This window comes from Alosa pseudoharengus, unplaced genomic scaffold (assembly GCF_046254945.1).
Source record: "Alosa pseudoharengus isolate Yale_2024_CS ecotype anadromous, Long Island Sound unplaced genomic scaffold, YU_APseudo_1.1 YU_APseudo_1.1_scf_23, whole genome shotgun sequence".
NCBI lineage: Eukaryota > Metazoa > Chordata > Actinopteri > Clupeiformes > Clupeidae > Alosa > Alosa pseudoharengus.
This window is the reverse complement of record NW_027468685.1, coordinates 19,204,387-19,227,990: the sequence shown is the minus strand read 5'-3', so window position 1 is coordinate 19,227,990 and position 23,604 is coordinate 19,204,387. Positions and strand designations below refer to the sequence as shown.

At 44.0% G+C, this 23,604-nt stretch overlaps 1 protein-coding gene across 6 annotated transcripts in view; it reads right to left on the bottom strand.

The window, feature by feature from the left end:
- Positions 1-23,604, bottom strand: part of rims2b (regulating synaptic membrane exocytosis 2b) — an 85,517-nt gene that overhangs the window by 7,146 nt on the left and 54,767 nt on the right. For all 6 annotated transcript variants that reach the window (XM_076301912.1, XM_076301913.1, XM_076301911.1 and 3 more), the window contains one exon: positions 11,914-11,924. In XM_076301912.1, coding sequence (XP_076158027.1) covers positions 11,914-11,924 — 11 coding nt within the window. The remainder of the gene's footprint in view (positions 1-11,913; positions 11,925-23,604) is intronic.

Below are 23,604 nucleotides of genomic sequence, written 5' to 3'. Positions count from 1 at the left end.
ACCCAAGATAAAAAGTTATTTCATTGTTACTGTATGTGTAGGAAGAGCACACACACTTTCACCAGCACTACACTCTTTCTTTCACTATCATTCTATCTCAATCAAGACAAAATGACAAATGAAAATCAGAAAAGGTTTACTGGACTTTCTTCCAAATAGGCCCACGACCATACGCAGTACACACACACACACACACCCTTGCTGTCTCATATACTTTGCCAGTCAAGGTATCATATTCAAAAATAGGTGGTCACATTTTACAAAAATACTAATTATTGATTGGGCTGCTGGAGAATGTGGGAAATGTGACGGAAATTTTGAAAAATAACCCCTTAAATAATTACTTCTGGGGAATTTTGTGGAAACTAATTGATAAATTGACTTCAATTATATAATATGATAATATATTGATAGCATATTACAATACAGCCTATAAAAACCTACACAGGTTGTTATATTCAACTAATTTAAGCAAGTCTATTGGGACTTTGATCTCGTCACATACTACATCAAGGGAGTAGGCATATGGCTCCTGAGCAAGCTTTGAATAATGCAAAGGTCACACCTGTTAAACTAACCTTAACATGACATTTACTGAGGGTAGAAAATGTTAAATCTTATAGCCTAAACCTTATCTTAAACAAAGCAACACTGTCAGGCCTATGTTTAACCTCTATTCTGTGGTCAAGGCAGGGTTAGCTCATTGCCAATAACCCCTTATAACATGTACATCTGTTTACATGTTATATTCTTGTTTTTTCCCCTTTCATTTCCTTCTGCCTTCATGGGGACTTTTAATTTGAAAAGGGGTTATTGTGATACTGTATGTAGGCCTAGTTTAGGCTATGTCTGCTGCTCTGCCTGTGTCATTGAAAACGCGATGGAGCAAATGATTACTTTTTTGGATGACAATAATGACAACTGGTAGTAGATATACTGATAGCTTTAATTAAGCCTCAATTACGCATATTTATGTGGAGAGACAGTAGCCCTACGTGGCCGATGAGCCACTGAGCCAGGCAGTCGACTCTTCCACCTCTGACTACGTCCGCACATTCTTGTTTGCTGGCTAGTAGACTCCATATGTGACCTGACGGCATTCACTCCCATTCAGGTGACATTTATTGTCTTTTTACAGACGTGGCAATAAGCCTCTTGGCTGTTGCCAATTAGCCTAAGCCAGTCTCTGAATCTCTCTGAGTCCTCTAACCAAATGTCCGAAAAATTACATTTTCCCATGACTTCGTCAATAGTAGCGAACTTTTGGCAACAAGTTTGGCAGCAAGCCAGCCGTATATCCAGTTTGAGGGGGCGCTAAAAGTTTTCACACTGACATATCGCTCAGGTCCTACTCGCACATATAATGAATATAATATAAATAAATTCACGCAAATTTTAGGAGATAGGCCTGCACTTAACACAAATGGAAAACCTCATAGTGGTTCGAAAATGTAATACCTCATCAGATGACGTTTATTACTTTTTAATACTTTTAAATGGCCTTAAATTTGGCTAATTACATTTACTACCTTTTAATACTTTTTACAACCCCGCGGACACCCTGTGAAGGGACTTATTTTCCGATAATGACTGGTGTTATATTATCCCTCTTATTACATGGCTACTTAAATAAACTCCACATGATATGACTACATTTATTTGTTACCATTTTATCGTTTTGTCTTTTTCTGAGAAACAAATAGTTCACAACACACACTGAACTTGAATCAAACATTCTTTAGAACACAACCGTCTGCTTTCACTTTTGAATGAAGTTCCAATGCAAGAAGTGACTACTTGCTGAGTGATATGAAAGACGTGAATTAGAAGCACCCGTGTAATAACATATGTTAATGCACGTTCTAAAGAACGCATGACAACGGGAAATTCAACCAAGCAGTGGAATAAATTAAGCTAATACATGCAGGTGAACAGCCGATTGGAGTGAATGTGCAACCGCTTAATCAGGAAATGACCTTTAACACCGCCAGTTTCATGACAACCATTGACTGGTCATGCTCCAAGCTCCTTCACTGACAGGCATTCAGGAAAGCAGGGAAAGAGAGAGACAGAGCTACCAATGAGCACTCTCACATCCCATCTAAAACCAGTCAGCTCCCTTTGCTAAGACACAGAGATCATGCTAAAACCTTCTCCAAATGTCACAGGCGCCTAACAGTGCACAGTGACCACTGACATTAGCCTCTGACTGCCCGGAGGCCGAGGGACTGGGGGGAAGGGCCAGACGGAGTAAGGCCAGGGGTGAACCATAACACTTGGACAGAGGACAAGCCAACTGGCTCATGGGGTTCCTGCTCTCGTCTGAATCGTTTTGTTGTGTAGCTTGACTCCATTAAGGGGAAAATCCAGTGTGCCGTGATAAAAAAAAACAAAAAACAGATGAATATCAGAGTCTGAGTACTTCAAAAATGCTTTGTCATCATGGTTACCCCCACATGAATGCTTTCATGCCATATCAGAGCCTTCATCTGATAAGAAAGGTCTTTAGAAATACAGGTTGATGATGGAGAATAGGGGGAGAGAGAGAGAGAGAGAGAGAGAGAGAGAGAGTGCGTGTGTGTGTGTGATTAGTACTCGCTGCCCTGATATACAAGACTGGGAGGACGACTAAAAGTAGCGTGTCAAGTGTCAAGCATAAAAAAATGCATGCGTATGTGTTTGTGTGTGTGTGGGTGTGTGTGTGTGAAAAATAGAGTGACTCTGAGAGAGGGAGAGAGAGTGAGACTGAGAGAGAGAGAGAGCATGTGTGATTTTCTTGATCTTCGGAGGACTCTGATGCACATTGTGGACGCTACAGCTTTGCCTCATCTGAACCAGCTTTTCAAATTCACAGACAAATCCTTTAACATTTTTTGTTTATCATCTGTCTACCAAAAGCAGCATTGTTTAGGATTTCCAATGAAGTGCTACCTTATGAGTGGATATGGAGTAAATCACCACACGGAGAGGAGGACGTCAAGTGCCTTTCTACTGCAAATCGCTGCTCATCTCCGGGAAAGCCAAAAGTGTCTCAACAACAGATGCATTATGGGCCAAACACTCACTTCCTTCTTTTTCCAAAGAGAAAATGAGATGGAGAATGACTTTTCTCAGCCATCATAACGATGATAATGATAATAAGAAAGCGTGGCCAAGTGACTGTCACACATTGTTTTCATAGAGTGAGTGTGTGTGTGCGTTTGTTCACGTGTTGAGCTCTCATGAAATGACTTCCTGCACACATTCACTCACCGGGGTAATTTGGGGCTTGATGCATGCATCTCGGGCACAGGAAATGCTGGTCAGCGGTGACATGGCTAATCAATAACGAACACCAGCCTTTGCCAATTGAGAATCTACGTCATTGGCTTGTGATGCTTTATTGTCCAGACAGCAGTCGGATCCACACGCCAAATGGCGGCACGTGTAAGCACTTTCAGAGAAAAAGCTTCAGGTTTGACTCACACAATGAAAAGTAATCGGTAGCCTACTACAGACAACACATGTGCTGTATGAGTGGGCTATGGACAGGATAATAGAAAACCAATTACTATCAATCATGGCTATCGCATTTAGTGCACACAAAGGTTTTCGCTTTGATTTTGCAATAAATGGAAAATCTGCAAAGTCAGCACAACTTCTGTGTGTCCATTGAAGAAGATCCAGCAGCTTAGTTTACAGTCGGACATCCGTCTTGACTCTGATATGGCATTAGACTGTTGACACTCCGCAGCCTCCTTCCACAGGCCTTTGGGAAGGATGTGTTTGACACAGACACAGTCACAGAGATAAAGAACAAAACTAAGGTGGGTAAGAGGTCATTCCCTGGAGGACAAGGGTGCGGAGCTGTCTTAAAAAAAAAAAAATAAACACTAACCCCTAACTCCCAGCTCGCCCAAGCCAAACTGTTTGACTTTCCCCTCTATGTTTAGAACGCCGCCATATTTCACATACGAACCGCCACCCATTCACCTTGAACATCCAGAGTCCCAGGCACGAGAAACTCACCTTATCATTCTTGCTTTATAATACAACACTGTCTCCGCAGGATGATTTATATCCTCTGTGTGTTGCGTGCCGGCGATATTTTAACTGGCTCTGAAATGTTGATAATGTAAACCACCAACTCACCGGTAACGCACTGCAGACCACAGCCGCTCGCACTGACAAATGGCCTGGCTCTCAGAGTCTGACAGCAGCACCAAAAAGGTTCAGCACTGAATGAGCTAATGGCTGGTTTTCTCTTCAGAGTGGGGGGGGGGGGGGGGGGGGGGGGGGGGTGGAGGGAGGTACGAGGGTGGTTGTGGGAAGCAGCACACAATGAAGTGGGGGGTCTTTCTTAAACAGAGCAGTCCCACAGCCAACTGATGCCCCTCTATGGCAGAGTCAGGAACGCTTTAGTTTATGTTCTAAGGTGTAAACATGCCCTAATGTACTACATAGCATAGGCCCCTCTTCCCTTTTGTTTGAGTTTACACAGCTATGGTGCACTGAACTCCATCTTCAGACCCCCCCCCCCCCCCAATATACCACTACATAAGTTTATGAAAGTGTGTGTGTGCGTCTGTGTGTGTGTGTTTATGTTCGTGTGTTTACTCAATCACTACTGTCTTCCCCAGTTCAAGAATATAAAAGGTTATTCAACACAGAGACAGTAATTGAAAAGATTCAGTAGTGGGTTGTGAAGCTGTATGATAACAGAAAAAAAGTCCTTGTAAACTGTGCGCTACATTAGGAGGCTATTGGGTACTGAAGGGCTCTTTTTCCCAACAGCATTGTTCCGTTGTACGTGCACGCTAAGGTCTTAAGATCGGAGCACTCAATGATGTAACAACGTCTGAAGAGAGCAATCTCCATTCATTTCGGCCCTGAGTGAGTATTCTATTCTACCCTCATAGGAAGAAAAGAGTTCATAGGAGTTTTTGTTGTTTCTCAGAAAAATTGTATTGTTTAACACGACAAACTAGCTAACAATAACCTTTTTACTCTTAATGTTTTTCCAGCCTAGTTTACTGAAATACAAACAGGCATGAATTCAGAATATGGAATAAATTCAGCATAACATAACATAAAACATAGATTTAACAGAAAGTGGAATTGTTTAAAGAATTGCTCCAGCAAAAAAACAACTATTTTCAGTAAACAAAATGTCTTGTTGTTGCTTTTCCACCCATCTAGCAGATCCACCCCCTACCACATCATCAGGGTAACACCTGACTGACCCAGATAACGGGAAAACGTGAGTGTGTTTTCACAATTAGGGAGCCGACATATGTAATGCTTTGTTGACATTTTATAGCTTTGCCCTCTTTCAACAACACTGTCACCATGATGACAGAAGGAAGGTAGAGAGAGAGAGAGAAGCTGAACAGCATGACAACAACAACAACAGAAGAAAGAAAGAAAGAAAGAATGAAGAGCACTTAGAGGAAAAGATGTGTTAGACTAGACAGAACAAGAAAAGACAGACAGACTAGACAGACAGATAGATAGAAACCTAGACAGAGTCTAACATGTCTGATACTGTCTTCAACTCAGGTCCACAGCGGCTCATTCAGCATCAGGGAGAAGAGAGACTAAGACATCACATGTACCAGTCAAGCTATCAACTCCTAGTTGTGAAGACATTTACATGTACCATTAACCAGGTTTAGATACATGTTAGTGCATACAACTCAGTGACACATCAGTGCCTGATCCAAACATTACTGTTTGACTGATAACAGGCGATACCAATGGGATTAGGCAGAGTGATGTTAGATTAGAGAGAGGGAGAGAGAGAGAAAGAAAAAGAGAGAGAGAGAGGGAGAAAGATGACCAATCGTCTGACTCGGAGATGACACCGGAGGAAAGGACTAGTGTAAACATCAGCTAAGAGGAAGAATTAGCCGCTCTACAAGTGACAAACACGCGTGTCAATCACCACCACACAAGAGTCATTTACCTGTGGCAGGAATGCATTAGGCCAGAGGGGCTAAGGTAAACACTCCGCCGGCCACTTAAGCCCTGCAGGACAATTCAAATAAACACTGGCATTCAAAAAATACACTGCGAGCCGTGTGAGTGGGCCTCTCCAGTGCACAAGTCGTCATTCGGCAGGACAAACACACACACACACACGCGCACACACACAATCGCACACACAAACACACACAAACACACGTGCACACACAGACACACACACGCACAGACACACACACACACACACACACACACACACACACACAAACACAAACACACACGCACAGACACACAGCTAAGCACGGATCCTTCAAGTTAAATATAATCAAGATTGAGCCTGTTTAAAGCGGTTCCAAGTCCCAGTGCTGGGCTCTGGAGATGAGACGATCCCCTATTTTAGGCAGACCCATTCATGCTACGAGCTGAGCTCACATATAAATAATCTTAAGCAGGTAGCAGTAGAGCATGCTGACGTACCCCCGAACGCCCACCTACAGATTGCTCCTCTCCTAACAATGGCCAGGGTTATTTTTAGCTTTTTTCGGTGTGAATATACAGTACATGAGTGTGTATTTGTATGATGTGTTCATTTTTTTGTGATTCACAGCAGGTAGAAAATCTTTAGATCATTTACTCTGCGCGCGCACACACACACACACACACACACACACACACACACACACACACACACACACAGCTCATTAGTGAGGCAGACACACTGCAGAGCTGCGTCGAGTCTTTGTGCTGTCCTCTACGCTCCGACCCGTTCCCCGTTCGCTGTTCCCTTGTTACTGAGCTCCGTGCCAGACCCCCACTGAGACAGCTGCACCTACACAACCTGCTGTTTGCCAGCTCTGACTTATCCCTGAGTCAACCAAGGCAGCGACAACACACAAAACAGGACCTCAAATACATGCCTTCAGTGAGAAAATGAGCACAGGTTCACAACACGGCTTCTAAAGAGGTTTTTAAAAGGTATGCGTCTAAAAATGAGGCTATCAACTAAGGAGCATCGTTTTTAGACTCACGACAACACTATGCAAATGAACAGCACTGCTCACACAATGTAACAATGTTCTTGACAGTGGCCTTTTCTTCTGAAACTTTAAAGTGTCATATAGCATCATTCTGACTTCAATACTTGTATGTGGATATACATCTGTAAATGTGTAGTCTTTGGAATGATCTGGCATTGCACTCTGAATATTGCCAGTGCAGTATGTAAAGACTAATTGCATCCATATCCTATGTGGTAAACTCCTTTTCCAAAGTCCATATCACTCCTTGGCAGTTGACCAACATTTGCTGAATGACTTAAGTTAGACCAGTCCCAGTTCTAATAATATTAAGGTTTGCACAGTTAAAATAATATTACAATTATTTTAAACTGACTGAATCATTTCCAACTGCAACTGTAACATCAGAACCTGTTCCAAACAGATTTGAATTATTAACATAAGTCTATATTGGTCTATATTAAAAACGTAATTCTTGCACAAAGATCAAAAGCTAGCCCTTCAAGTCATGTCAACTCACTTATGAATGTATTTCTTTCTATTAATTTCCACAGGGCTGAAACTGTAGAACTCTAAGAAGGTGGTGTAGAGAAGTGCATAGGATTTATGGAGTGTTTGCAGAGGTCATTTTATGGCGTTTGGAAATGAGTGCCGGTGTGACGGATGTGAGAGATGAGGTGCTAACACACACGCCAACGTTAGCCCAGTTCTCGCCCGGCTCTCCGGTTACTCACACACATCTGAATAGAACATTAACTCCGCAATTTGACTGAAAAATCTGCATTTGGAGACCGTCAGAGAGAGAGAGAGACAGAGAGAGAGAGAGAGAGAGAGAGACATAGGGAGAGAAAGAAAAACAGAGGTACAGAGGCAGAGAGAGAAAGAAAGAGAGAGAGTGGGAGAGAAAGAAAAAGAGAGAGAGAGCGAGCATCACATCCTGACTGTGCTCCATGAGCAATATGTAGGTCAGCTAACAATTGTGGCGCAGCATCTGTGAGACGGACGCTTTTACACCATACTGCACCACTCTTCTTTACTCCACTCTTACATGGCTGGAGACTTGGGGGGCTCTTATACAACTCACTATCCCCTCCACCTGCCATCCGCCAGGTCTGAGATGACTCATCCTACATATGCACATACAGTACAGCATGTCTTGACAGGACCATTTCATCACCAGCAATGCTATCCTTCTGAATGAAGGGAGTATTTCCTGACAACAGAGTGTGTGTCTGTCTATCTGTCTCTGTGTGTGTGTGTGTGTGTGTGTGTGTGTGTGTGTGTGTGTTTGTGTGTACGTGTGTGTGTACTATGTGTGTATGTGTGTGTGTGTGTGTGTGTGTGTGTGTGTGTCTGTGTGTGTGTGCGTGCGTGTGTGCACACTCGTGTGTGGTAGTATTGACAAAAGACAAAATATCAGGATAAATCTACTGATTTCAGCACTTCATCTTTTTTAGATAGATAGATAGATAGATAGATAGATAGATAGATACTTTATTGATCCCCAAGGGGAAATTCAAGGTCTCAGTAGCCTACAGACATCCCTCACAACATGCACTTACAGCAGAAAGGTATAAGTATATACATATAACAAAACTTCACTGTACAATAGAGACCGTAGAAGATAAGAAAAACTAACAAAACTAAATGCTAAATATACTATATAAATTACATTTAAAAAAATCCACAGTGTGCTTGAGGATGATCAAGCATGAGACGCTTGCAGTGACAGGGCCGGGACTGGCCTGTGTGCATGGTAAGGTGCTCAAGAGAGTGATTGTCATGGTGAAGGTGCAAAAAGCAGTCCAACAGTAGTCCAACAGTGCAACAGTGTAATGTATAGTGTAGGTTGAGGTAATAGGGTTACAGCCATTCAGTATTGTAGCAGTTTTTGGTCCATCTCCAAGGAAAAGGGAGTCTCTTAACAACAGCACTCTGGAGGTCTCTGTTTGCCGTGCTGTAACAGCAGGCCAGCACTCTCCTGTAATTGCAGGATGTCTGAAATACAACTGAAGTTGACATGTAATGACTCCACATGCTGGAGTGGGCAAAATGGCCAAAACGACCCAGTAGGGGTGTGTGTGTGTGTGTGTGTGTGTGTGTGGTATATGTGTGCGTAACCTTCCCACTTCCACAAAAGCTATAGGACCTCCAGTCTTCCTAGTGAATCAGCTCATCCTCTATACTCGGCATACTGCGGCTTCATAACTGACCTCCAGTGAAAGACACCAGCCACCTAATGGCTCAACATCACAGATTATTCTTCCAGTCATGATCAACTGGACATGACACTGGCTAACTACTGGCTAACTACATATTTGTAGCTCATATTGGTAGCTCTCATTAATCAAGTCTCTTCTGTGACTGGGATTAAGGAGCATAAAGAACGAGCAGTGAATAAGCAAATGTCCTCCACAAAAGCTTAATGTGTGCTCCTCGAATACCTAGAATCTCATTTCCTAGAACCCGGCCTTCAACATCATAACTGCTTCATTATCTGGCACTTATTGAGTCAAGTTCAAGTCGTAGATGAGACCATGGATGGCCATGTCTGTCAATAATGACTGCATGGAGCGAGGCTGGATGGAGGTCATTAGCGCACTTCGACGTGTGAAAAAAAATCGATGCAGAGTGTCCGTTAGCGGAGGTGTTTTTCTACACACACGACGGAATCTCTCACTGCGCCGGCCCGGCGTCCTGCTCCGGTACCGGCAGACTACTGATCCGAGATCAGCGGTCGGGGGGGAAATGTTGAGATCTTGATCGGCTAGACGCTGGCCGAGGACATGGCTGCCGCGGCATGTCGTCTGACCCCTGCCTGCGCTTGACCGGGCAGGACGCAGGCTTCCCACCGTGACGGGGCAGAGTCGGAGCACGGCGTATCGGGGAAAAATCAGCATGGTGCTGGCTAATTAAAGCTCTGCACTGCCAGACTACTGCCGGACCAAGCAGAAAGAGAGAGAGTGAGAAAGACAGAGAGAGGTAGAGAGAGAGAGAGAGAGAGACAGGGACAGACTCAATGGCAGTGTCTGTGCTTAGAGAGGTCAGAGCAGGAGCTGAGAGGTTTTAAAGTAAGCAATCTGTCTCTCTCTCTATGGTCTATACAGGCAACAGCTGATGACTGAACTTATCTACCAGTACAGACAATTCATAATAATATATGAAAATTTTTTGGTGAGGGGATAAACAACATAATAACAAACATATCATACTAGTAATATAGTCAAAAGAAATCAATAGAAATCAATAGAACATCAATAGAAATCTGCAGGTAGATGGTAGATGACTGATACATCTTTATGCACAACCACTTAATATATTGTGCCTGTATCTCATTCAGTTGCCGCAATTCAGTGGAGCTTTAGGAAAATAGAACCAACTTAAAATTTCATGAATTTTCATGAACGAAGTCAGTGTGAAATAAAGACATTCCATTTTTATACTCAATAAGCCTTGTCTATCAGCATAATTTGGTTATTTTTCCATTATGCAATGACAGCACTACCCAGTTGGGTTTAAACTGGATTAATATGTTTTGTCCTGGATGCTATTTTCATATTGTCAGTGACTACTCACAGTTTATTCTATTATTTAATCATTTGTAGCTTCTGCATGCAAAATCCCAAATGCAGCTCTTGTGTTGTTGTAATTTCCAAAACACAATTCCAACAGCAACATCAACTATAAAAGGCCCTGCATCCTGCAATCTGAAAACAGACATACACTTAAATGAACAACTCACTCTTGAACCACTCTTAACAAAATATTCAGATGCCACTGTTAGACATCCTTGACAGGACTTGGCATTAAACATTAAAAAGCGTAAGTAATCTAAAACTTGACACGCACATCTCAACTGAAGTCTTGATCTGGGGCAAGACTTGGGGCGCTGGTGTCTTGGTCAATCTGCTTCCTATGGAGTGGCATTATAAATGTACTGTATAAAAAGTAGGCCACGTCTGGTCTGGCCTCAACCATCTGAGCCGGACAAAGAGTGAGCCCTGGCAGTGTCCATCCTGGGATGACCTCTCTGCACGCCACCCATGCACCAAAAGCACCAAAGGAACCCTGCCGAAGCCCTGATAGACCTTCACGATCCAACATCCACCGCTACTAGCTGACCTCCTATATAAGTGACCTCAAAAACACACTAAGAATAGAGCTTTCCAGAAAGGGAGAGAGAGAGAGATAAAAGAAAGAAAGATAGAGAAAGAGATAGAAGGAAGGGAAATGACAAATAATCTAGAACACTCAGACAGGTCAGAGAAGGGCAGGGTCGAGAGAACAAAGAAAGATGAATCCACATTGTCAATGCGGTCACTCACTCTTCAACGCAACTCACTTGCTCTTAAAACTTTGATTGTGAAGTGCAGTGGGCATTCAAATATACAGACCAGTTGGAATGTAACAATTTATGGAGATGCGTTCAGCAATAATTGTTCAAAAAATAATAATGACCTTCAACAGACAGTATAAAGTGTAGTCAGGTAGGATGACCTCAGCTGGAATCTGTCAGAAAAATATCGTCCTGAAAACTATGAATATAACTGGACAAGGAAAATAATGCTAAAAATGAACTAGAAGGAATGTATTGAGCACAACATACTGTATTCCCAGCTTGTATCAATTAACAGTCTAAAATGACCAGCCATGGCCCATCACTTTGAAAAATGGAATATGTCCCTCACATTGAACAAATGTGGCTTATTGTGCTCATGTCAATGGCAGGCACCCCTGTACATGTTCATAATAAACTAAACTCACAGTACCGCTGCATACAAGTGACATTGACACTGCTGTCAACAACAACCAAGGGAAACATTTTGTATCTGGAAAAAAACAGATAAATGGACGACTGTCCTTCACATGCAGAACATCCATTACCCTTCGCAAGTGACTGAGATGGCATGTTTATTCATCTCTAATTAAAGCAGACCCCACCTGCGCCTGGGAGTAATGACTTGAATGCACTGGCGACAGACTGAGATGAAGAGAAGAATGCAAATAGGCTCTTAGCAGACTCTAAGCCCAACAGGCACGTGTCGCATTAAGAAACCAGGCCCCTCTCATACTCGCTTCCCTTCCCATCAAGGTGGACCTGGGATGGGAAAAGTGGATCGCTTTGGTCTCAGTGCGGGACTTTAGCACTGAGGGATTTGGATAAAGAAAAAGTGGGGTTTGCATTCAAGCTACTCAGCAATATTACAGAACTTTTCAAAATGGCTGCTTTCCAAGCGATAGTTCATTAGCTTAATTGGTGAAATTAAATTGACCAACTGTCTCAAAGTGACTTTGGCAGACACTGTAAACTGAGCATCTTGCATGCAGACGTGCAGACGTTTCAGCTATTTATGAGTGTGTGTGTCGGTGGTCAATGTATGTGTGTGTGTGTGTGTGTGTGTGTGTGTGTGTGTGTGTGTTTCAGTGTGTATTAGGTGGCAAACCTAAACCCCGAGTCTGGTGGCAGCTGAATGGAGGTCCTCCACAGAGGGCAGACGCAGGGGCGGGGAGGCTAAAACATATTTACTCTCCAGCAGCGTCGGCCGTGGACGCCACGGACACCTGCGGAGGAACTCACATGGCTCTCCGCCGGTGATTTACCGCGACCCACTTCACAATATCTGAGAACGCTGGGAGAGTGACGGAGAAAGAGAGAGAGAGAGATAGAGAGAGATGGAGGGAGGGAGAGAGAGAGAAAGAAAGGTCCTACTTAAATAAATGAGTGGGGGGAAGTTCTGGGCAAGCGGACAGAAGGAGGGTGACTCAGGCTGGAGCTGGAAGTGGAGCAGTAGATTTATCAGCAGACAGATTTATGCGCCCAGAGCTGGACATAGCATGGGCTTGTTAGGCTAGCTTGTCTGGTCACCTTATCTGATGCTCAGTGCTCAGAAGCCATTCATCCCTGAGAACTCTCTCTCTCTCTTTCTCTCTCTCTCTCTCTCTCACTCTCTCTGTGGGTGAGTGTGTGTTTTATCCCTGTGTGGAATGTGGCTTGGAGTCTGCTGCGCGTCCGTCCAGCTGACTAACATCGAGCGTCTCACGCGGCACGTCCGGCTTCCAACCCTTGAGCAAGAGAGTCTTGAACCTTGACCAACTTTCTCTCTCAGCTGCCATCGCTCGCGTCTTGACACTCTTGCCAGGACTAAGAAACATTCCCGTCATTCGTCGTGCTTTTGGCGTGTTTTACGGCCGCTTTGCACGAGCAGTCCCAACTAACGCAATACTAACTGGAAGTGTGCTGGAACCGGACCGGACAAGCTGAGTTTTTTTTCCCCAAAACCCAACTTGTAGAGCAAGACACACAACAACACACCATGAGGTCATAGGTCATACACCCACTCACACACTGTGCAATAACACACACTGAGTACACACACTGATGAAAGCATATTCTAAACAGAGGCATTTCATTGGATAAAAGCGTCCGCTAATTGACTAGGTGTAGAATTAGGAAACCCTGTGTGTCTTACCCTCGGGGTCCAGCTGCGACGTGCTCTGACTCTTCTTGCCCAGGCCCACCATGGCGGCCATGCGGGCGCCGAAGCTGGAGCGGCGCTTCTTGTCGTCCTCGTCCTCGTCGTTGCGGCCGAGCGAGCACATCTCGCCGCCCACGCTGGAGCTCTTGGTCATGCTGCTGCCGGCGCCCACTTGCCTGTTTTTCATTTTGGACGTAAATTCACTGTCAGCACCGGTGGCAGCGGCCGGGCAGTTGGTAAATGGACAGGTCAGAGAGAGAGAATGAGAGAGACAGAGAAAGGAACGAAAGAAAGACAGAAAGAAGAAAACAAAGAAACAAAGACAGAAAGAGAAGAAAAAAGAAAGAAAGAAAGAAAGAAAGAAAGAAAGAAAGGGAGAAGGGGAGAGACGGAGGGGAGAGGAAGACAAAGTAGGGAAGAGTTGGGAGAGGAATAAAGGAGAGGAACGGATGGAGGGATAGCGAAAGAGAGACAACAGGGACAGGCCTCAGCTATGGGAGTCAAGAGGACAGATATACACACAGGCATATACAGGCTATAGGTGTACATGATATACACACAGGCATATACAGGCTATAGGTGTACATGTATACATCTGCACACCTGAGAGGAAGGTATACATGACTATGAGGTCTGTATACAGGTATATCTGATACACAATCACAGGTACACAGAGGGACAGTATATGGGTTTACTGGAACACTAGTTCAGTATGCAGGTTGGTTAAACACATATAAAGAAGAAAGGAGGAAAACTTCTGGGTAAAAGACAAGGAGGAATTAAAATACCATTGCCTCTAAGATATTTACTAAGAAAAACTAGGTTCTCCTGTTCCAGGGCAGAATAAAGAAATAAGAACTTACAACGCATGTGTTGGCTTCTATATGCCTTATCATCATCTATTACCAAGCATTAGTCAGTTTCTGGCATGAATCATTACTGCTGTACTATTCTAGGTGTCACCTTTGGCTTTAGACTTCATTCTAGAAATGTTTGTATTGTTTGCACATGAGACACCTACACAAGGTCATGTGTGTGGCACAGAGCTGATCTGTCATTGCTTCCCTTCTGGGCAGGGAACTCTCTGATCTTGGCTGTATCTTTAAGCTAGAGAGACAGGTCCAAGCCCTTCTGTCAACAATGTCTAACACACTCAAATAGAGTGAGGTCACTGACTCATACTAGGTTTTATATTTAATTTAGCCTGTATGGAGATGCTACTGTGCAGGTGGCAACTACTGGAGGTCTATGCGCCAGTGAAAGACCTGTGACAGTACACACACACATATACACACACAGGCTTGTGTTGTGTGCAGTTGTGAAGCTTCAGTGAGGATTGAAGGATGCTATGTGGTTAAGAAAAATAAAATAAATCTGCGTCTCATTTTCTTAGCGTCTAAAGCTACCCATACACATGCACGTGTGCATACACACCACAAAATGCACAGACACGAGTCACATGCATGCAACCACAAGCACAAATTATGATGGTACAGAGAGAGAGAAAGAGAGAGAGAGAGAGAGAGAGAGAGAGAGAGAATCTAATGACAGTGTAGAATTCTGTAAAGATCATAATTTTTGGAGGGCCCATTCAGCCCATTCTTAAAGACCTAGACCAGATGTTGTGCATTTAGGTATGATAAAAGTGTGCATTGTGCAGGTAATGTATTTGCATGTTTTAAATTCTGATTGATGAGGTCTCTTATTTTCTGTTGGTTCTCTCAGACAAATACACACACACACACACACATACAGAGAGAGAAAGAGAGAAAGAGAGAAGTGCCACGACGCAGACTCACAACACCATATGGTCCTTATTATTGAAATCACTCAGTGAATGGATTCAGTGAGCCATTGCAGGAAAATGTTTTTTTGTCTGGATTTATTCTAACTTGACATACTTGTCATATGTATTTGCAATTTCTGTAAAGAAATCAATCTTATTAAACAAAAATGGTTTACTAACTTGTTTACATATATAAAAAAATAATTACATTTATTGCAGCAAACACTCAACCTGTGTTGGTGTGCCAATAAAAATATCTCTCTGTCCTAAAATGCTAGCTAGGCAGGATGGAATCCAACAACCATAATCCAATCTCTCTACCTCCATAAGCACTTATGAATATGCTTATGTGCTTGAAAAAAAATCATGCAGTAAACCAAAGATGTTTTCTCCATTATAATGTTTTTTTCAGCACAAATCCACGAAGACCTGGAATCCAATTTGGTTCTTCTTTTAGCGTGTAAGTCAGGAAGTATAGTGCACATGCAACTGAGCTCTCTTACAGACCCCAATCAGATCACATTATACAGAGCAGCTCCACACTGAAAATGGCCAGCCCTGTGAAACCCCCTCCTCTGAGACTACAGTTTCCAGTTACACATCAAATCCTGTCTATGTGTCTCCTATCTGCTTGGAAAATGTGGCATTTCTCTTTGTCATCAACTCCTATGTCCCATGTAAATGATATACCACAGTGTATTATTTCAAACCTGCAATCTTTTTGCACAATACTAAACAGTTCCCATCAACGTGATGACAGCTCAGACCTCCTTTAAAGGTGGCGAAATATCAAACTGGTTTTGAAGCCCTATCTATAATATCTAATATATATGTGTATATTTAGTATCTATAATACACATATCTAATATATTACTGAGTTTCATTCACATTTGTGCCAGTTCTACTTGAGTCCCAGCCTGCTGGTGGATGACAGTTAGGCTTCCCACACGTTATTAACAGCTTTCTAGGCTGACCTCAAGTATCAGTAGAGTAGGAAGCCGTCCAACGTAGCCTCCCTACACGCGATGCACTTCTCCAGACATGCGGCTTTTTATGCTCGCCCGCCATACTATCAGAGGGGATCTTTCCATCCTGCCACTGGCAGGAGTTTGGGTGCGTCACTTAGGGGGGACTGCTCAAGCTCAGCACGTGAGGCGAAAGGATGCGGTTCTGCTCATGGAAAAGGCATCCAGACAAGCCACTGTCTGCACTGTCTGAGGCTTCGACGAGGAACGCACAACCGGGGCCTGTGGATTCAGGGTTTTTCTTGTCAAATGAGAAACACACGCTGGGGACACGCGCACCCACGTGTGTGTGTGTGTGCCTATAAGTGTGTATGTGTGTACTGTGTGTGTGTGTGTGTGTGTGCGTGAGAGAGCTAGAGAGTGAGTGTACATACAGTATATGTGTGTAGGCCATAGGATCAGTCCAACAGACGCCACCTCTGTGGAGTTTTGGGTTGTCTGGACTGGAGAGCTGAGAGACATGGCACAGAACAACTGATGTTTTCCTCTGAGACCTCCTTCTCTCTCTCTCTCTCTCTCTCTCTTTCTTTCTCTCTCTCTCTCCTTTCTTCATTCTCTGCTTTTCTTCATCTCTCATCCTCTTCCTCTTTCTTACTATGTATTCTACCCTGCCATCTCTATCAGTCCTCCTCTTCTCCTCTCTCTGCCCCTCCATCTCCAGCCTGTTCCTCCATCCTGTACAGTGTGTCCTCATTTGGGAGATACATTTCAAACCACAACAAAAAATAACTGCTTCCTAACTTTGAGGACCACATCATGATATCACAGTGTTTACATAATCACTGTTATAACAACAACTTGTTCCCTTGCCACACGAGTGAACATCATGGAGGCTTTTAATGGAGTTCACTTTGTCCCCTCCAGAGCACCTGTGCCAGCACAGTTGCTTAATGAAGCGATGTCTCTAAGAGTGGATTGGATGCAACAGCTGTACTGAATGAGAACTGAATAGGCTACTTTTTTAAAATCTGTTTTTGAAACCACTAGTGAGGATTTGTCTGAGAGGTGTTTCAATAATATTCAAATAATAAAATGAATATATAATGATAAACCTTCTGAACGCTATTTTTACTGGCGTAAAATCCTCTGCCGATAACATCTTTCAAACAAGGGAGCTATGATGGAGCAGAATCATCTGTTGCCAAGGGAACGTGAACCTAGAGTATGCCACTTTAGGTTCACATTGGACCATTGCCTTACAGGAGCTTCACATTTTAATGATCTGTACTTTAAAAGTACACTTCCATGAATTCAGCGTAATCTTCACGTCTCATTCACTTGGTGCAACCAGAATGGGACACTAATGGGCTGGAGATTTCCTAAGGGACTACTTGAGCCCATTAAGAGCAGAGGAACAGTGACTTAATGGACACCAAGAGCCACATCTCACAAGCTGGTTGGTACAGAGGGATATGGAAGAGGATGAGGAGGACAAGGAGGATGGCTAATTGTTTCTTTGAATCACCGCCGCCACCACCACCTCCTCTTCTCCTCTCCTCCTACCACTTAATCGAGAGCTCAAGTGCCCAGATATGCCGTTTCTGTGGAAACCGAGCGGAAGCCGGCAAGCGGAGGAGGAATGGCGACCAAAACCTTTCACTTCTTGCCGTTTCTGATTTGACCAGAACTAGATGTGGTAAAAGGGATAGTATTCTCATGAATTCAACAGTTCTGGGAATTTATGTAGGCCAAAGTGCATCCGCTGGTGCAACCTTTTGTTTTTGACATTCAAATCTGAAGTGAATGACTCATTCCCCCAGCAAATGGAAACTAAATAACTGAGCCTCCGAGCATCTACTCTGTCCCCTTTAGCGAAGCGCCGGGGAATTTTTGGCATCTGAACGGTCCAACCTGATCCATATTAGAATGCGGGCCACTCTCGCCTGCCCAGCCTGCCTGCAGCCTGAGAATCGCATCATCTCATGGCAAACATGTGGTTTCAGCGTCTGGACTCCACATCTGTCGGGACGCTCACCCCAGTAGTTTGGGAATTATGCAAGTCAACTCTCATTAGCGGGAGCACACAGCCAGATAGACAGGGGCAGTTTTAACTGTTTAATGACTATCTAGAGATACTGGAGGGGTCTCTGGACCAGTAATACCCATATGTACTAATAGCATATGTGGAACTATGGACACACTATGCATTTGGGGCCATCGGCTTTTACTTGACCTTTACTCTGTAAGTGTTGTATTTGTTCTATCTGTTTTAAAATGTCCACTGCACAAATGAAGTCCCTCATGGAAAATAAAGTACTTTCAATAGAACTGAATTAAAAGCATACGGCATATGGCATACGAGTTTACTGATGTCAAAATGTAGGAAAACTGAAATGGAACAAAATTGTATCAATTATAGTTTCATAACTATGCAGTTGCTGCACTGCCTTTGGTTCAGGAGAACCTGAAAGGGACTGATTGATCACTGGAAGCACGATGCGTAGAGTCGTGTGTGTGTGTGTGTGTGTGTGTGTGTGTCTGCAACAGATGCGCAGGGGGCTGAGCAGACTGAGGGGGTGGTTGGGGTTGGGTTGGGTGGTGTGGGGGATGGGGGGGGGGGGGTGGGTGGGTGGCTGTTGGTCTAATTGGCTAGGTTGATTAACAGCTGACCTTCCAGTACATGTACAAAATTGGGAAGGAGGGGGAGGGTGTGTGTGTGTGTGATTAGAGGCGAGCAGTATGACAGTCATATTATGTAAGAGACAGACACATCAGGGATGTGGGGAGGAGGCGGCTGACGCAAAGTCAGAAGAAAGTGCGGAGAGAGAGGTAGAGACACAGAGAGAGACACACACAGATAGACAGATAGACAGAGAAATAGAGAAATAGATAGATAGATAGATAGATAGATACGTAAATAGATAGATAAATAGATAGATAGATAGATAGATAGATACAGTAGATAGATAGATAGATAGACAGCAAGAAAGTTCAAACACCCTCATATAAACACAATTCTATTGCACACCAAAGCACACACAGAACATGCAGTCTCAAAGTTATTTTCCACACACGCCCAAAAGCAACCACAAGCAAATAACATGCAAAAACATATACATTCATATTTTAATTACATACAGTATGTAATTCCAGCTAGACCAGGAGAAAGGGGATGTATCCTAACTCATTTACATTGTGACTCTCGAGCACTAGTGGCATTTGTGAATGAGCGAGCCGTGTGTGTGGTGCGATCGGCGCACTTTGCATGCCGCATTACGTCACGCCGAAAGCGCCAAAAACTGACTCAGTACCCGTTCAGCGTAATAACACGGAATGGGATTGATTCACATGATTCACGTGTGTCCATTAAAGGGTGCTTACTCAGCCTCCTACACCCAATGAGGGGAAGCAGAGTCCGTATCCCTGCACTTGGCACACATATGAGGAGACACACATAATCACTGTAATCAAAACACTTGATAAGATGTATGAAAATGTGAGGCTTAATGGCTCTTGTGTAAACTTCAATGCTGTTGTATATTTTTACAAATCAAGCTTTTGCGAATCCCATTGCGTGTTTTGCGGGTTCTTTCCCCCACCGTGAGACCTAATGCTAACAGAGCTGAGAAAGTATCAACTCTGGTACAGAGGGTCACGGCCAAACTACTCCGCAGCGAGGAGATCTACAGCTCATGCACGGGAACAAGCTAGTGCCTAGAGGACCAGAGGGTGCTGACTACAGGCCTGTCTGTTTATACTAAGAAGCATTATTATGGGATATGGACAAGAGTTCCAATTCCTGAGAAGAAAAGTCCTTGCCCTTGTTGCTCCCATCTCAGAAGAAGTGTGTAAAGGTGTATTTGAACATGCCATTTCGGAAGCCAGAGAAAATATATTCCTGGACAAATCTTTTCTGGAATTGGAAACCAGAGCCTATCCCAAAAAGTAACCTCAAAGGGAGTTACGAGGGACTGAAATGAATTATTTAAGTCTACGTCACCACAGAGGTTATAGAAGTTAGACTGGATAAGGCTAGACATTAGTGTGAGGGTCACTGGGTGGGTTTTTACCTCTCGGCTTCAGTCACTGCCCCTTCCTCTTCTTCCACCACCTCCTCCCCCGCACTTCCCCCCTCCCCTCCTCCTGCTCCTCCTGCTCCTCCTTCTCCTCCTCCTCCTCCCCCCGCCGCTCCTGCTGTGAGCTCCTCCACCAGCTCGGAGAGGGACAGATCGTCCCCTTGGCTCCCCTGGAGCGCGTCCCCGCGGCTGGAGGCGCAGGCGGCGCGCGCACACACACACACACAACGGTCGGCGCGAGCAGCGGCGGCGGCAGCAGCAGCAGCCACGAGAGGCATGCACACACACACACACACACACACACACAGAGGAAAAAGAAGAAGACCAGAGAAGGCATGCAGTTACACACACATCAAACACACACACACACACACACACACACACAGAGAAGTCAAACACACGCACACACACGTTAACACCGACGTGCCAGGTGAGCAGAGGAAATAATAAGAGCTGAGGAAAGAATCAAAAAAGGGGCGAACAAGAGGGCTCGCGTCGGAACAGGTGCCGTGCTGCTACAATGAAAACATAACAGCAGTTGACATAGAGAGAGAAGACCCCAACTCAAGCTCTGCTTGTGGTGGTTAAAACTGCGGAGGCACGATGCTCCACCTCAGCTTTGAGTTGTCAACCATTTCCCCAAAAAAGGGGAAAAAAATATAGAATAAATAAAGACTGAGAGATCAAGTAAAAATAAATAAATGAAAGACATGAAGCAACAGGGTGCCTTTCTGGCTATGGTCAAATCCACAATTGGACAAAGATGTGAAGTTCTGAGGTTTGGCTCCCAAACAGACTGAGCCAAACCTGAACTCACGAAATGAGAGACAGCAGAAAGAACAGACAGAGAGATTCAGTGAAAGAGAGAGAGAGAGAGAGAGAGAGAGAGAGAGAGAGAATGTGAAAGTGACAGTGGATATAGGATTTGACCATAGCAGACACAGGCTGAAGCAGATAGAGAGAGAGAGAGAGAGAGAGAGAGAGAGAGTGAAGTAAACAGACAGAGAGAGAGGGAGAGAAAGAGAGAGAGAGAGAAAGAGGGGGGAGAGGAGGTCCCACCTGATCCTGCGGTTCCCCCGTGCCCGCTCAGACTGGACAGACATGTAGCTCGTGCTGCTAAGCCGAGACGCGCTCGACATAGCGGACACGTCGCTTACATCGCTGTCCGAGGACTTCATGGACAGGGTGTCTAAGCCACGCTGTAGGGAGAGGAGGGGGGGGGGACAAGGGTTAGTGCCAAACAAATCACCAAGCGAGACACTGGACAGTCTTAGACACAATGGCTCCACAGCTTGTGCTCAAAGGAAAACTTCTGAAGGTTCTGGGCAAGACAAAACTTACGTGCTCCTTCCCTTACTCCTGTTCCATACCATACAAACAGCAACAGAGCAACCGGCTGACCTCTGTCAAAAAGTCATTACATAAACGTTCTCTTGCTTCCATCTAATTGGTTTTCCGTGATATCGCACCCACACCTTAACTGGGCTACAGCACAAGAAACCCCTCTCTCACACAATTTGCAGCCTTGTAGCATAGAGGTGTCTAATAACGAACTATGTCTAAGTTCAGAGAACAAAACCCAGCCACATTTATCCTTGGCCACTTGCCTCTTTGGCAGGCTGTCTCCTTAGCTGAACCTACACAATCTGCATTCCAGTAAATGTCAAGAAAAATAATTTCAAAATGATTAATGCTAGCATTTGCAGTGAACTATGTTTTTGTCCTGTACAGTGTAACATTGCTAATGTCCCAGAGTCCGACCTATGCTAGGACGCTTTATGTACATATTTCATCCTATATGCTCCCTCTGAAGAAGAGCCATTGGTGTCTCATCCTACCGTGTATGGAAAATTTCTGAACAATCTGAACATCACTGGTAAAGCCTTAAAGGCCTGTGAAGTCTATGCCATTCATCTAGTTTACTGTGGCCAGACTGTTCTTTCACAATCCAAACAAGAGAGGTCCTCTCCTCTCAAACCCCTTGAGACAGTGGAAGGACACAAGACGGAGCAGCAGGGAGAAGATCGATTATAGCGATTGTGTTGCATAAGGTTTCTCAGTGCGACTGCTGGCTTTGGTAAATATAGCGTTTCTCATATTGTTCCCTACTATTAAGACAAGCCCAGGACATACCACAGTTTTATGTAACCATAAAAAGGAGCAGCCTGCACATCATGAGAAGATGGTACCATAGCATGCATACCACTGGAAACCTACTGTAGTTGTTCCATATAAAATTAATCCTACAGGAGGTTCTTTTGAGGATGTTCTTCCAAAAGCTACTCCAGTTACCTTTTTATTATTGCCATGGCCATATGACCAACCAGAGACACCGCAGAATTTCCCTTTCCAAATTCTGTCTTCCAAACCTATAATCTTTTTACCTCGCAACCTTTTTCCAATCATTCTTTTTTTATCTCCATCTCAGTCTCTTTTCTTTCTTTCCTCTTATCTTACATGTCTCTCTCTCTCTCCCTCTCTCTCTTCATGTCTACATGACTCTGGCTGGCATCTATCACTATATTCTCTTTACAGATCTCTCTCTTTCTGAATCTCTCTCTCTCTCTCTCTCTCTCTCTCTCTCTTTCTTTTTGTCTGTCCACTCCATCATCCCCTAAGATATCTGCTACTTCCGTAGAGAATAATTCCGCCTGCTGGGCAGTGGATGTGGCATGGCTGTGCGGCTTTCTTCTGTGATATCATTAAAGCTTTTACATAAGAGACGTGACTCATGCTCCAACCTCACGGCTGTCTTCTTGCGAGGGACTTTGAAACGTGTTGATGATTCAAATTAGACCATCGAAGCAATTACAGCTCCAACTGAGACCACTGGCTATGCTGAAGGCTAGTATGTAGTCGGTGAAACAGAAAGACTGTCTACTGTACCTTGGACTGTGGATCCTTCAAGCCGCCTGGAAAATGCAAAAAAATGAGAATGGTTAGAAACAAGGAGAGCCATAGCATTCTGAGAAAGCGATATCTCAGTTTGTGTTTATACAAATTTGCCTAGCATTATTATGCCAACCATGCAATGTAATTCTTTGTAGGAAAAGTATGAAAGCACTTAATTATAGCTAAGCGAATGACAGATAACATCCACTATAGGCTACATTTTATAACACTTTATGACACTTTTGCGACTTACAATGACATCAATAAACATTACATTTACATTAAAATGAGCAGTTTAAAGCAAAGTCATATAGCCTAAAATACATTTCCACCACTATCTGCGACAAAGACAGTGTAAACAATGAAGCAGACAAAAAAATATTCCTTGACGACCACAGAACGCAACACAGCTTTACACGCAAGCCCAGACAA